General features: G+C 37.1%; 1 protein-coding gene across 4 annotated transcripts in view; it reads left to right on the top strand.

Moving 5' to 3' along the window:
• The window catches only part of dclk1b (doublecortin-like kinase 1b), a 63,492-nt gene extending 47,449 nt beyond the window's left edge, over window positions 1-16,043 (top strand). For 2 of the 4 annotated variants that reach the window (XM_077208064.1, XM_077208066.1), the window contains 8 exons: window positions 1,173-1,319; window positions 1,919-2,052; window positions 2,150-2,227; window positions 3,142-3,238; window positions 3,316-3,396; window positions 3,518-3,631; window positions 9,690-9,763; window positions 12,632-16,043. In XM_077208064.1, coding sequence (XP_077064179.1) covers window positions 1,173-1,319; window positions 1,919-2,052; window positions 2,150-2,227; window positions 3,142-3,238; window positions 3,316-3,396; window positions 3,518-3,631; window positions 9,690-9,763; window positions 12,632-12,689 — 783 coding nt within the window. In that variant the 3' untranslated portion in view covers window positions 12,690-16,043. The remainder of the gene's footprint in view (window positions 1-1,172; window positions 1,320-1,918; window positions 2,053-2,149; window positions 2,228-3,141; window positions 3,239-3,315; window positions 3,397-3,517; window positions 3,632-9,689; window positions 9,764-12,631) is intronic. The other 2 variants (XM_077208063.1, XM_077208065.1) reach the window with 1 other exon arrangement.
• The last annotated feature ends 739 nt before the right edge of the window (window positions 16,044-16,782 follow it).

Here is a 16,782-nt window from a genome sequence, read left to right as displayed (position 1 = left end):
TTTTATCAACTGAGAACAATAATAGACAAACTAAGCGCAAGCTCAGAACAGGTTTACTCGCAGGCTGATCTTTGATCACATGACACTGTTACTACACAGAACTGGGAGATCCAGTGTGAAAGCAATTGAATTCGCAGCAAAATTAATAACATCTCAGCAAGATCTAGAGAGAAGCATTCAAACTGCGCAGAATTCTCTGCTGTACCATGAACGGAGTTATTTGAAGGCTTTTCAGTCCACAAATCACCAACATTCACCATGGATTTAATGTAGTAACGCTAAATGCAATCATGGTATCGTGGCAAAAAAAGTTCATTTCAGGGTTTCTACAACCTTTCGAGAGGGAAATTCATGTGATTTTCAAGTACTTTCAAGTGATTTGCACTTTTTACAGAACGTCAAAACTCCAAGTGTGAATTATTGAATTGCAGGTCGATTTAAGGTGTGGCCCTAAATTTTCTGCTTGTGCTCCTAAAATGTTCAGTAAGGGGCTACAGTGCTCCTAGTCAAAAATCTGGAGTCCTGTTAGTTTTAGCCCTGTTAGTTTTCAGTCAGTACGTTTTTTATTTGATAGTAACTTTTATTCAGCAAGGATGCATTAAACTGATCAAAAGTAACAGTAAATAAATGTATAATGTTAGAAAAAGATTTCTATTTCAAATAAAATGCTGCTCTTTCAAATGTTCTGTTCATCAAAGAATCCTAGATAAAAAATGCATCATGATTTACATAAAAATAGTATGCAGCAAATTATTTAACATTGATAAATTATTCTTGAGCACCAAATCATCATATTAAAAAAATGATTTCAGAAGGATCATGTGACACTGAAGACTGGAGTAAACTGGATGCTAAAAAGATTCAGCTTTGCCATCACAGGAATAAATTACATTTTTAAATATATTACAATAGAAAATGGATATTTTAAATTGTAATGATATTTCATAATATTACTGTTTTGACTGTATTTTGTCAGTTAAATGCAACCTTGGTATCAAGAGAGACTTCTTTTGAAAATATATTTTAAAAAAAAGTTTATATGCTTTTTTATTTTTGATTTGACTTAGAATATAAAACTGAGTACTTTTCAGTAAAGTTTTTTAGGTTGCATTATATTTGACTGCTCAGATATTGTTCCTGTATAATCGGTGAAACTGTGTGTGCATGAACAGGGTGGCGACCTCTTTGATGCCATCACCTCCTCCAACAAATACACAGAGCGGGACGCCAGCGGGATGCTGTATAACCTGGCCAGCGCTATCAAATATCTGCACTGCCTTAACATTGTTCACCGTGACATCAAACCTGAGAATCTCCTGGTGGGTGTTAGAGAATATTGTCTCTATAAATGACAGTATCTCAGTGTTATTTTCACAAATGCACCTTGGAATAAATCTCAGAACTGAAATGTTTTTTTCCCCTTCCTCTCGAGTGCAGAAACTTTAAATAACCCTTCTTACACAAGCTTTAAAACAAGTTCAACTCAATACCAGGACTATTTTACCCATCTTATCAGACACAACAGCTTTGACAAAGGCTATTGTGCCTAGCACACATATTATTATCCTGTGAGTTATGTAAAATTGTGGCTGATAAGGTTAATGCATTCTGTGAATTGACTCCGCGGAAACTTTTTTCAACCAGTTTTCCACTTATAACTGAGATCAAACTGTTCAGACAAACAAATCACACAAACAGTTTGGAATCTCATTTGAGCTTCCCCTTTCAACAGCTGCTAAAACATAACATTTTATTCATTTGAATACATTTTATTGTTTAATTTTATTATATATTTTATTTAAATTTGTATTTTAAGTTATATTTATTATTTTAATTATAATTTAATTTTTTTAAAGAGAGATCTATTTCAAGAACCTAAATAGCAAGTATGTTGATATAGATTTGTTTGTATTTATAGGTCTATGAGCACCAGGATGGGAGCAAATCTCTGAAACTGGGGGATTTTGGCTTGGCAACAGTTGTGGACGGACCACTTTACACTATATGTGGCACCCCGACCTATGTAGCTCCTGAGATTGTCGCAGAGACGGGGTCAGTCACGTCTTCATTAGCATGGGAATGTTATTCAAATATGAGTATGAAAACCAGAAAATAACTGTCATATTGTGTTTTTGTCTTCATGTTAAAGGTATGGATTGAAGGTTGATATCTGGGCGGCGGGGGTCATAACATACATCCTGCTTTGTGGCTTCCCTCCTTTCCGTGGGTAAGAACAGCATCATTCTGAGTTAAAGTCAGCATGAAACGGGAGTTGTGATAGACGTCTTGAACAAGAAAACAGCTTCTTAAACAGGAAAAAATGTAGGGCGGGACTTGATTTTGTCCATCGGGAATTGATTGGATTGTTGTGGCTTGCTATTGGTGAATCTCACGTGAGTGACAGGATGTCCTTCCCTTGAGCCATCAGAGAAGAGAAAGGATAAAAGAAAGATTAATATTTGATTAATGAATATGAGGGCACATGAATACAAAAAAAAAAAGAAAATTATTTACACATTTAAATCATTTATAATAAATGCTGCAATATTCCATAAAGTAAGAATTGTCCATTTTGATTTCATGGTGACTTTAAGCGTGGGTTTAATTTAGAGAACTTTACAGCTCAAAGTATATATTAACGCAGTTAAATTACCCAATTTTGTGAGTTTGTTGACTGAAGTAAGGCTGTATGTAAACAGTATTAGAGACTCTCTGAATAATTAAGCTGTCAAGTCTTTAAAAATCTGTGAGCGTTACAAAATATTTATTAATATTTTTATACCTGAATGCACCTCTTTCTGATATTATTATATATATTATATATCTTTCTGATATATTATTATCCCCTGGCACCCTTTTCTTTTTCTTTTCTTTTTTATGTAGTTGTTTTTTCCTCTTTTTTGTATTGTTTGCATAATGTTTAATACTTGTATTTGTAAAAAATGTATGTTCCTTGAGTACAAAAAAAGGAATGCAATTCAATTTTGATGTCTTACTCCCTCTAGTGGCCGTTTTCTATAATTCTATTTTGACCTGTACATCTGCGGAGGATATATAGTGCGAGGTGTACCTCCAATCCTTATTGCAACAGCACAATACATATTTATGAATATTCAAAAAACTATTTGCATATCTGTTCAGGAGCACAGATGATCAGGAGGCTCTTTTTGACCACATTCTGATGGGACAGCTTGATTTCCCTCTTCCATACTGGGACAATGTATCTGACTCTGCAAAGGTTGGTGTGCCAAAACAGTTTGAAAAATCTGGAAAAAAGAATTACCTCACTATCTTTCTTTCTTGCTTTTTCTACAGACACTTATCACCTGCATGCTTCAGGTGGAGGTTGACCAGAGATACACAGCTCTACAGGTGTTAGACCATCCCTGGGTTAATGTAAGACGTTGTTCTTTTTTTAAATTACTGAATTATCTACATGTACCATTATGTATATGTACCATTCTCAGACTATTGGAAGGTAAATGATATGTGGAAGTACTTTCCTATTCTTCCTCAGGATGACAGAATGTGTGAGAATCAGCACCAGTTGTCTGTGGCCGGCAAGATTAAGAAACATTTCAACACGGGCCCCAAACCCAACAGCACCACTGCAGGAGTCACTGTAATAGCAGTAAGAATCATCTTTATACTATATTATATTTAAATGTTTATATTCTTTATGACAGTTTATATTATCCACATTAATTAAAGCCAATATTCTCAAATCAATCATTGGTGCACAGATTATCACTTTATATGCAGCCTTAACTTTAAGGTGTTACTCCCATATTCCATCAGAGATGCATATTTTTAGTGGACTATTATTGGCATTAAAGGGACAGTTCACCCAAAAATGATCACATAATTTACTCACCCTTAAGCCATCCTATGTGTATATGAGTGTCTTCTTTCAGCCAAATACAATCAGAGTTATAAAAAATATCCTGACTCTTCCAAGCTTTATAATGGGAGTGAGTAGAGCACAGGGGGAGTTTTTGAAGCACAAATAAAGTGCATCTATCCATCCATCATAAAAGTATTACATACGGCTCCAGGGGGTTAATAAATGCCTTCTGAAGCGAAGCGAAGCTTCAGTTTATAAACTATAATCACTGGCTTTCGGGGAACGGTTGTACGAGAGTCGAGTTCCGGTGGAAGAGTGATCTCTCACCGGAAAGAAGAGACTCATAAACACCTAGGATGGTTTGAGAGTGAGTAAATTAAGGGATAATTTTCAACAATCACTTTAAAGCATTATATTTTTCTCTTGTTCAGGTATGTGAGCTTTTCTGTTAGAGATTTCAACGGAGCCCCCCTAGTCCCACTTTGTCAAAAAAAATTATTAAAACTTTCTTGTGGCCTCAAGATATACTAACTCGTGGCCTCAAGATAGTAATTCATGGCCTCAAGATAGTAACTCGTGGCCTCAAGATAGTAACTCGTGGCCTCAAGATAGTGTGGCCTCAAGATAGTAACTCGTGGCCTCAAGATATACTAACTCTTGGCCTCAAGATAGTAACTCCTGGCTTCAAGATAGTAACTCGTGGCCTCAAGATAGTGTGGCCTCAAGATAGTAACTCGTGGCCTCAAGATATACTAACTCTTGGCCTCAAGATAGTAACTCTTGGCTTCAAGATAGTAACTCGTGTCCTCAAGATAGTGTGGCCTCAAGAGAGTAACTCGTGGCCTCAAGATATACTTACTCGTGGCTTCAAGATAGTAACTCGTGGCCTCAAGATAGTGTGGCCTCAAGATAGTAACTCGTGGCCTCAAGATAGTAACTCTTGGCTTCAAGATAGTAACTCGTGGCCTCAAGATATACTAACTCGAGGCCTCAAGATAGTAACTCGTGGCCTCAAGATAGTAACTCGTGGCCTCAAGATATACTAACTCGAGGCTTCAAGATAGTAACTCGTGGCCTCTAGATAGTAACTCGTGGCCTCAAGATAGTAACAGTAACTCGTGGCCTCAAGATAGTAACTCGTGGCCTCAAGATATACTAACTCGTGGCCTCAAGATAGTAACTCATGGCCTCAAGATAGTAACTCGTGGCCTCAAGATAGTAACTCGTGGCCTCAAGATATACTAACTCGTGGCCTCAAGATAGTAACTCGTGGCCTCAAGATATAATAACTCGTGGCCTCAAGATAGTAACTCGTGGCCTCAAGATATACTAACTCGTGGCCTCAAGATAGTAACTCTTGGCTTCAAGATAGTAACTCGTGGCCTCAAGATAGTAACTCGTGGCCTCAAGATAGTAACTCATGGCCTCAAGATAGTAACTCGTGGCCTCAAGATAGTAACTCGTAGCCTCAAGATATACTAACTCGAGGCCTCAAGATAGTAACTCGTGGCCTCAAGATAGTAACTCGTAGCCTCAAGATATACTAACTCGAGGCCTCAAGATAGTAACTCTTGGCTTCAAGATAGTAACTCGTGGCCTCAAGATATACTAACTCGAGGCCTCAAGATAGTAACTCGTGGCCTCAAGATAGTAACTCGTAGCCTCAAGATAGTAACTCGTGGCCTCAAGATAGTAACTCGTAGCCTCAAGATAGTAACTCGTGGACTCAAGATATACTAACTCGAGGCCTCAAGATAGTAACTCGTGGCCTCTAGATAGTAACTCGTAGCCTCAAGATAGTAACAGTAACTCGTGGCCTCAAGATAGTAACTCGTGGCCTCAAGATATACTAACTCGTGGCCTCAAGATAGTAACTCGTGGCCTCAAGATAAGTATATATAAAAGGAGAATGCACAATGGAGCAGCTTTTATCCCCAAAGCAGAAAGTGCACGCTAAAGCTGCCACCCGCTTAAGGCACTTCTTGGTAGGCTAATAGCTATGGATAGTACGGTGACCGGGAGGGGACTTGTTCGGTTCACTTATTTTTGAGGTGGCCACAACATATAAACTCGTGGGAACGAGATATTAAGTTGTGGGAGCATCATATTAAGTTGTGGGAATGTGATTATAAGTCGTGGCCACGAGATCATTTTTTTGAGGTAACGACATAATTATGTCGTGGCCACGCGATTGAAAAGTCGTAGTCTCGAGATCATATGTTGAGGGAACGATATATTTTTTCTCGTGGCCATGACTTCATATTTTGAGAGAAGGACATCTATTTGTCGTGGCCACGAGTTATGTTGAGGGAGCCACAGCGGCCAATACTGTAACCGTACCATATAGGCTAGCATAGACTGGGCTACAGCAGAGATGGAGATGACAGAAGAAATAACATTTTACTTTAATTTAGGAATGTCATATAAAGATATAGTGCGATCTTTGGCATTAAGACATGGGTACGTTATAAGTGAAAGACATCTGAAGCCCATTCTTAAATTGAATGGGGTTTTTGTCGCACTTTTGCACTGGCATGAAGTTGGTTTGACGTTGGACGTTCGATATTCACATTTTAGGGACCGTCGCAAAATTACATGCGACATTGGCATAAACGTTTCCAACTTCAATAGCATTTGAAGACAATGACTTACAGTCATAAAACCAACTGTACATTGTTCACCCAGGTCTCATGTATGATGCACACCTTTTAGATTTTTGATATTTATGACAATAAAATGCTAAATCATATGCAAATAATGCTATGTATTTCACTACTGTATGGGATCATATACAAAATATATTACAATATTTAAAGCTCAATAGCATTTAAGACAATGACTTACAATCATAAAACCAAGTACATTGTTCACCCAGGCCTCATGTATGATGCACACCTTTTAGATTTTTGATATTTATGACAATAAACTGTTAAAACATATGCAAATTTTGCTATGCATTTCACTAGTGTATGGGATCATACACAAAATATGACAATATTTAAAGCTCAATAGCATTTTAAGACAATGACTTACAGTCATAAAATGACCTGTACATTGTTCACCCAGGCCTCATGTATGATGCACACCTTTTAGATTTTTGATATGACAATAAACTGCTAAATCATATGCAAATATTGCTATGTATTGCACTACTGTATGGAATCATATACAGAATATGACAATATTTAAAGCTCAATAGCATTTGAAGACAATGACTTACAGTCATAAAACCAACTGTACATTGTTCATCTAGGTGTCAGGTATGTGACAGTAGTGAAATACATAGCAATATTTGCATATGTTTTAACAGTTTATTGTCATAAATATCAAAAATCTAAAAGATGTGCATCATACATGAGGCCTGGGTGAACAATGTACAGTTGGTTTTATGACTGTAAGTCATTGTCTTCAAATGCTATTGAAGTTGGAAACGTTTATGCCAATGTCGCATGTAATTTTGCGACGGTCCCTAAAATATGAATATCGAACGTCCAACGTCAAACCAACTTCATGCCAGTGCAAAAGTGCGACAAAAACCCCATTCAATTTAAGAATGCGCTTCAGGTGTCTTTCACTTATAACGTACCCATGTCTTAATGCCAAAGACCGCCCTACATCTTTATATGACATCCCTAATTTAAAGTAAAATGTTATTTCTTCTGTCATCTCCATCTCTGATGTAGCCCAGTCTATGCTATGCATAGAATGTAAAAAAATGCTATGGTAGACATAGCCTACGGTTACAGTATTGGCCGCTGTGGCTCCCTCAACATAACTCGTGGCCACGACAAATAGATGTCGTTCTCTCAAAATATGAAGTCGTGGCCACGAGAACAAAAAACGTTCCCTCAACATATGATCTCGAGGCTACGACTTTGCATCGCGTGGCCACGACATAATTATGTCGTTACCTCAACAAAATGATCTCGTGGCCACTACTTATAATCACGTTCCCACGACTTAATATGACGTTCACACAACTTAATATCACCTTACCACGAGTTTATATGTTGTGGCCACGACAAAAATAAGTGAACCGAACATGTCCCCTCCCGGTCACCGTATTTTTGTCTCAGTGCATGCATTGTCTTAGTCTGGCAGCGCCGCCGAATAGCAGGCGAAGCACTGATCTTTGGGCGCAGAGATATCACGCAACACCTGAAATAAAGCTTGCCACAAAGAACCGGCAAAAGTAATGATTATGCATGAAACATTTTAATTGTTTATTATTAAAATAGTGTTTTCTATGCAAAGATAATGTTGACGATGCAGACTCGCCATCTTCGCAGTAGCTAGTGAACGCGTCTATAGAGAGAAATGCACATTTCATGTGAATTAGCCTACATAAGCAGAGAGTAGCCAATTTCTTTTAGTTTTTAATTGTTTTGTTTAAAAGTAGACATATCTATCTTGAGGCCACGAGTTACTATCTTGAGGCCACGAGATAGTTATAATATTATTTTTTTTTTTTTACAAAGTGGGACTAGGGGGGCTCCGTAGATTTCTGTGTCAATTTGATGTGAAAAATCAACTTATACAATTAGCATTGTTTTGAGCTTGAACAGCCTTTGTCTTTTGGAACATTATACTTAAATATAGTTTGAGGTATTCAAATATACTGGAGGTTGTGCTCTTATCTCATAGCTTTTCGCTGACTCATCCATCAGCTGTTCTTCTCTCATTCCTCTTCTCTCCTGGCAGACTTCATCTTTCTGCTTTCTTATGGCTGTGACATGTCCTCTGACTCTGCTTTCTGCTTATGTAACGACTGTCAGCACTGTTGTCAGGGACCGGATCAAATTAGCCAAAATAGTTTCCTCTATTTTTGTTTTTCATACATTTTTTTTCTTTTTTTTTTTGTGTAGGACCATTGCATAAAATTACTAAATCCTTATGTAAATTTAAAGGTAAAAATGTAAAGGTCTAAAATATAAACACTTACAATATGCTTACCATACTGAACCAGGGTAAGACCAAAACACATTTTAGAAGAAGGATTGATAAGTAATGACTCCTTATTTAAATGTTGTTAATTTTGAACAAGAAACTTAAAAGTTACATAGTTTACCTTTAAACAAAATATTTACTTTGAAAATGTTTCTACACTGTTATTTGATGTATTTTAGTTTTGATTTTGCATATAGGTCATTAGTTGAATTCGAATGAATTGAACAAAGTCTTCTATGCTCACCAAGGATACATTTATTTGATCAAAAATACAATATAAACAGCAATATTATGAAATATTATTTCAATTTAAAATAACTGTTTTCTATTTTAATATATTTTAATATGTAATTTGTTCCTGTGATGGCGAAACAGAATTTTCAGCATCATTACTCCAGTCTTCACTGGAGTCACATGATCACTGGAGTCACATGATCCTTCAGAAATCATTCTAATACGCTGATTTGGTGCTTAAAAAATATTTCTTATTGCTGTTGAAAACACTTGTGCTGCTTAATATTTTTATTTCTTACTGACCCAAATATATATATATATATATATATATATATATATATATATATATATATATATATATATATATATATATATATATATATTTACATAGATATTAACATTTAGCATACTTTGTTTGCACATTGCTTTGCATGTTTACCTTTTCATTAGCTTCATATACAGTTGTTTTTATTTCCCAAACTGAGTGTTTGTATAGAACTGGTGAAACATTCTAAACACTTGGTTTGCTCACTGCTACTGTTTTGTAAAACTCTAAACATCACGCCATTATTGAACAGCACTTCATGGCTCAAAGCTTGTGCTGTTTTACACGGTGAAAGTACAAATGCAATCTATTGAGTTCCACTCATTTCTCCCTGCTCAGCCGGACGAGGGGTTTTCCATCAAGCGTTCAGGGTCTTTGGACTGCTACCCGAACCCAGGGATGTATTGGATAAGGTACGCCCACAGAGCGGCTCAAACCGTCAGTGTTTCCATGGCAACGTGCTGGCAGTCTCCATAGTACCTTTCCTTCCACACTCGGCCTCTTGCTATAGAGTGGGGATGCTCTGCTTCTTTGCCATTCATGCTTCTCAGCTCATGCTTTCTGGTGGTGCTGTGCTGAATTGTGTTTGTCAGTGCTTCACTTTTCCCTTTCTTTGCTCTGTTTTACTGATCTAAGAAGCTTGTACAGTTGAAGTGTACACTTATGCATGACACTGCTGGTTATGGGTTAAACATTAGTTTGAATGTGCGTTCCTGTGCTGGATATAGAACACACTGAAAGTGCACATGTTTGTGTTGGTGGCAGAGTTGCAGAAAGTAAAATCCATAATGAAAACAGAACTCATTTTGATTAGTTAGGTCTGCGCTTAAAAAAGTTAAAAGGTAAACCTTACAAACCCGTTCATGAAACACAGATTTCATTTTGTGTAAATTGTCAATAAAAACAATTTATTGCCATAATTGTTTAATTAAATTAAATGTTACAATTTACAAAAGGAAGATTTACAGATAATAAAAAGTATATAATTATATATATATATATATATATATACACACGTATATACAGTAGTCAGCATTTCAAGTGGATCAAAAAAGTTAATCAAAGTTGTCCTAAGACAAGAGCAGGTATTGTTCAAAATTCATGTATAACTTTGATGAAAGGGTTTGATCCAATTCAAATGTTGACTACTATATATATATATATATATATATATATATATATATATATATATATATAGTGTTATTTCTTCTTTTTTCACATTTTACTGACCCCAAACCTTTGAATGATATATCATTCAAAGGTTTGGGGTCAGTAAAATGTAAAAAAAGAAGAAATAACACACACTCACCTAAAGGATTATTAGGAACACCTGTTCAATTTCTCATTAATGCAATAATCTAATCAACCAATCACATGGCAGTTGCTTCAATGCATTTAGGGGTGTGGTCCTGGTCAAGACAATCTCCTGAACTCCAAACTGAATGTCAGAATGGGAAAGAAAGGTGATTTAAGCAATTTTGAGCGTGGCTTGGTTGTTGGTGCCAGACGGGCCGGCCAGAGTATTTCATAATCTGCTCAGTTACTGGGATTTTCACGCACAACCATTTCTAGGGTTTACAAAGAATGGTGTGAAAAGGGAAAAATATCCAGTATGTGGCAGTCCTGTGGGCGAAAATGCCTTGTTGATGCTAGAGGTCAGAGGAGAATGGGCCGACTGATTCAAGCTGATAGAAGAGCAACTTTGACTGAAATAACCACTCGTTACAACCGAGGTATGCAGCAAAGCATTTGTGAACCCAAAACACTCACAACCTTGAGGCGGATGGGCTACAACAGCAGAAGCCCCAGATCGGGTACCACTCATCTCCACTACAAATAGGAAAAAGAGGCTACAATTTGCAAGAGCTCACCAAAATTGGACAGTTGAAGAATGGAAAAATGTTGCCTGGTCTGATGAGTCTCGCTTTCTGTTGAGACATTCAGATGGTAGAGTCAGAATTTGGCGTAAACAGAATGCGAACATGGATCCATCATGCCTTGTTACCACTGTGCAGGCTGGTGCTGATGGCGTAATGGTGTGGGGGATGTTTTCTTGGCCCCTTAGTGCCAATTGGGCATCATTTAAATGCCACGGCCTACCTGAGCATTGTTTCTGACCATGTCCATCCCTTTATGGCCACCATGTACTCATCCTCTGATGGCTACTTCCAGCAGGATAATGCACTATGTCACAAAGCTCGAATCATTTCAAATTGGTTTCTTGAACATGACAATGAGTTCACTGTACTAAAATGGCCCCCACAGTCACCAGATCTCAACCCAATAGAGCATCTTTGGGATGTGGTGGAACGGGAGCTTCGTGCCCTGGATGTGCATCCCACAAATCTCCATCAACTGCAAGATGCTATCCTATCAATATGGGCCAACATTTCTAAAGAATGCTTTCAGTACCTTGTTGAATCAATGCCACGTATAATTAAGGCAGTTCTGAAGGCGAAAGGGGGTCAAACACAGTATTAGTATGGTGTTCCTAATAATCCTTTAGGTGAGTGTATATCCAGCAAGGATTACCAAAAAGGACACTAAAGACTGTTAGATTGTTACAGAAAAACTATATTTCAGTATCCTAAAACAATGTACTGTATCATGGTTTCCACAAAAATTCTATGCAACTCTACAGTTTTTAACATTAGTAATAATAAATGTTTCTTGAGCAGCATATTAGCATATTAGAATGATTTCTGAAGGATCATGTGACTGAAGACTGGAGTAATGATGCTGAAAATTCAGCTTTACCATCACAGGAGTAATTTATGTTTTAAAATATAAAAAAAGAAAACAGTTATTTTAATATTCCACAATATTACTGTTTTTAGGCTACTATACTGTATGTTTAATCAAATAAATGTAGCCTTTGTGAGCATAAGAGACTACTTAAAAAAAAAAGTCACATCAACCCCAACCTTTTGTACAGTAATGTGTATGTACGTAGTACATATAGTTTATGTATAGTTAAACAAACAAATGCTGAAAAAAAATGCTGTAAATAAAATGAGCCTTTTTATTAATCACCTTTTAAGCAATTTTATATATATATATATATACTATGCTTGGTGCACTATATCACTATCACCACCACATTTGCTTGTTTTCACACTATCCACATTTCATTGTTAATTCAAAGACAGATTTTGATTCAAAGTCACTGTTTAATTATAATCCACACACAACTGAAAACCTGTTTATCTCTGCACTATCCGAACTCTCCCCCATTGATTCCTAAGCAGTCATTAACACTCCCATGCTCTTGTGTTCTCCAGACCACCCCTCTTGATAAGGAGAGGCAGGTTTTCAGACGAAGACGCCACCAGGATGTGAAAGCCACCCAGAGCACCTTCCCCTGCAGCCCCGGGACCGGCCCGACCCTCTCTCCGGCAGACTTCACCTCAGAGTCCGAGGACATTTCCCCCAGCTCGGCCGAGACCGTCCGCTCGCCCACATCACCGTTTTAAGCACACACCCAGTCTGGGCAGAAATGAATGGAAATGACCTTTAAGTAAAAGGTAAATTGACATGTGAATAGCAAAGGATGACAGTTTTTGAAATCGAACATTTTGCTACGTGGAACCGATGTGATTAAATAGGAGAGGATGGGAGAGGGGAGCAGCGTACCTAAACAGGTGTAAAAATTAACTTTTGCTTTTAGCAGTTTTTCATCGGAAAGGAGAAGTCCTTGTCAGAGTTTTCGCTTCATCGTAACTACATGTTTGGTGCTACATGAGGTTTTGTTTGTAGACCATGGCTGCATCCGAAATTACATACTTTCCTTCTATATAGTAGGCGAAAAGCAGTATGCGACAAGAGTAGTATGTCTGAATTCACAGTACTCATAAAACACTATAGGCAAAAAAGAACCCGGATGACCTCCTACCTCCGGCGAGATTCTGAAGTGTGCATATGATGGACACTTTACTATCCCATGAGGCCACGGGAGAGGTTTTGTGAATGGCAGTGAAGCGACGTAACTGACTGTAAAATATGTAACAGTAAAATAGTATTACATTCATACTACACTTATTCTATATAGAATGCACTTCTTTAGCTGGTGCATAAGTAACTACCTAAGTACATATTCATAATAAGTACCTACTCAAGAGAGTATGCGATTTCGGACGCAGCCCATCTGTCACAATCTGCCTTCGTATCTTCCCTAGTACAGTAAACCACCTCTCTTTTACACCCTCTAGTGTTGGATAGAGAGTAATGCAGCCAAACCTGCCATTCTCTTTCAAGTGATCACAGACACACACACAAACACACGGCCATCCCTATGTTTGATCCCTATAAAAAGTTTCTGATGTCTTAGTAGTCTTAGAATCTTGTATGTGGGTTTTTACCTTTTGTATGAACTTTATATATTTTAAATATTTTAGGTTTATACATTTTATTTTAATTTAATGATAACTATTTATTTCAGCATTTTTTAGAAACATGTTGGTTTCTGTCGGTCAGTTAGACAGTAGAATGTTCTTTATAAAATGTGTAAAATGCCTGAATAGTTGAAGATTTATTGATGTACGGGGCTGTAGAAATGCTTGTTTGAACTTAAAATAACTGGTGCTGGTTTAACATGTATGACATTGAATGACTAGAAACTTGTCAGTTCAATCATAGATATATTTACGTAGATGCCTCATTAGCGGCTGCTCATATGGGCCGATATACTTAAACCGTCCGCCATATTGGAACGGTCAAAGCCAGTCTGTGAACATTTCGAGAGCAAGTTGACTGAGCGTCTACATGTGCAACCATAGTTAGACGCATGTATGAATATCTATATCTGCAATACACTTAAGCAGATGATTTTTCTAAACTAACACAATACGAAGGTGTCAGCTAACATAACAATAAAAAGTTACCAAAGTAAAACATAAAAAGTACCATAGTAAAAACCATGTAATGTGTTAATACATATAAAAACACAATCCAACACATTCTCACTTGTGAAAGTTTATCCCATTTCTTCGGGCGTTTAAATCTCAGCGGTTTCACAACAAGAAACTGCAATGTTGTGGCATCATTGATTTTTACTGTGAGTGACGACATGCTGACCGTTCCAAGATGGCGGGCATGCCGATGTGTCTGTAGCAGTTGAATGTGGAATCTACGCATGCATATCTAAATATGAGTCCAACTGCTACTGCTATAATAATCTCTTTGTCAGTAAGTTCGGTTCTGTCGCTAAGATAAATAGATTGTACAGCTGCTTCCTGGAATTTGTATTCATTGTCAGAGCACACACTAATTTCCGGTTGACAAGAGAACAGAATGTATGAGTTATTTAAAAAGTGTAACGTAACGGAAAACAAAAACGTGCTAAATGTACGCTAGCGATTTTAATGTTTGGACTAAAATTGTGCATATTCGTCTTTTTTATTTTTATTTGAATGTAATATCATAGTCAAAATAACGTTGTTGGTTTTTTTTGCGTTTAGAAGTGAACTGACTAGCAAAAAGTCTATTTTAATTTGAATGTATCGTTTGATGTTTTTGAAATACGACCACTGAATGATCAGAAGCATTTTATGTGGCGGAGACAAGAAAAACAGTACATCATTATTAACTTTTTACCTTAAGATTGTAAAGCAATTAAAAAAGAGGATTGATATCTTATTGAAGGTGATGCTAACTAGCATAACTAAGAACGTTTTTAAAAGCGATTTATTCATAACTGTTCAAATTCCAACACAGGGACCCATTTTATATTAAGTGTCTTAAACTATTAGACATTCTAACATTTAGTAATTTGATACAATGCACTTATTGTTTACATGCATGTGTTTTTACATTGTACCTATATTAAAAAAAATACCTGCATGTAATTTCAGTAATCAGATCGACTGTACAATAACACTGTTGATCCTACCCTTAATTCTACTATTAAACTTAACCAAACTTGTTTTTTACTTTACCAGTCTCCCATCTCAAAATCAGCAAACGTGTTTTGCAATACATCATGAACACAATAAGTATTAATTGTGCAGTATATACAGTAACAATATTAGTGTGCTATAAATACTTTATGGTTAAAGATGCCTAATATAAAGCGGGACCCAAAGTAGTAGTTGGCTACACAGACACGCACAGACATACTGTACACATTCACTGTAAAGGGCTGAGTGTTTCAGTCTTGCATGTGTTCCAAGTATGAGTGATAATCCACAAGCAACTAGTCTCAGTGAAGACCAGTCTTGGTTATGTTTGTTGCTTCTCAATATTTAACATTGTTAAACTGCTTATTGAAGCCTCTAGCATGTAAAGGCTTCCGGTGACGCCGTGAAGGGGTAAATGAAAAGCACAACGTCTAAAAGAGTAGTCCATAAAGGTATAGCATGTATTTGCATATTTTTAATTAAAATGTATCTGCTGTATTTGCTTGTCAAAATTCGACTAGAAACAATCAGTGATCAACCTATTTTTGAATAGGATGTAGATCAAATCAATATAATAAAGGAAATAATCTAGCTCATATGCAAAATTCAGTGCACAAGCATTGATTACACGTTGTATATTTGTATAGATGTATATCCATCGCTTGTCCATTGTCTCTTCCATCAGATGTCATTTAGTCTTGACTTCCTGGAAGAAGAGTCTTTGCTTCCAAGTAGCATTGAACAGTGGTGCATTCAGCAACAAGCCAAACCTGTGAATAAATGATTCCTCAAGCAGAAACCTGTTTTTTATGTCTGTTTTTGTTTAGTGAAATCGATCATGTATTTTCATTGTTATGCCTGTTTTCTGCAATCACAACGAAGCAGATTAAAGCTGTGGTAGGCAATTTGTTTCATTTTTTTTATATTGGTTGAAACTCTCTTCACACCCTGATACAATCAATAATAGAAGTGGTTTACATTATTTAAAAAAATTACATATAGTATCTTCTGTGGAAGTCTCCGCCAAAATCCTCCAAATATTTTGTCCAATGAGAGGATGTCCTACCTAGTGTTCATTTTGTCAGCTATTTTCAATTTTAGTCAATTTCCTGTGTTAATTGTCCTTGTTAGTTTATATCACTGTGGTGAACAGGACGGCCGAGGGACGTGAGAGAACGCCGCGTGGCCGGTGGTGCGATTGCTAATGAGCAACACCTGTGAGGCACACCGGTCTCGCAACTCTCACGGAGGAGCGGAAGCATAAAGGAGGAGCGACGACGTTGATGATCGAGAGAGGAACAGGCCTGGTTTGACATTGCGATTTGGTTTTTTTATTTGTATTTTATTTTAGCCAGCAGTCGTCCGCGAGGGGCTGCTGGCAGTTATGTTTATTTTCGGTAGCCAGCAGTCGTCCGCGAGGGGCTGCTGGCAGTATTTTGGTTTGTTTGTTTTATTTTAAATAAAGTTTGTTTGAATGTTCGCCAGTTCCCGCCTCCTTCTTCCCTGAACATTGCTACACTGGTGCCGAAACCCGGGAA

This window comes from Siphateles boraxobius, unplaced genomic scaffold, assembly GCF_051911475.1.
Source record: "Siphateles boraxobius isolate OS27281-9 unplaced genomic scaffold, OSU_SipBor_1 6, whole genome shotgun sequence".
NCBI lineage: Eukaryota > Metazoa > Chordata > Actinopteri > Cypriniformes > Leuciscidae > Siphateles > Siphateles boraxobius.
The sequence above is the reverse complement of the archived record's forward strand: the minus strand, read 5'-3'. Positions and strand labels throughout refer to the sequence as shown.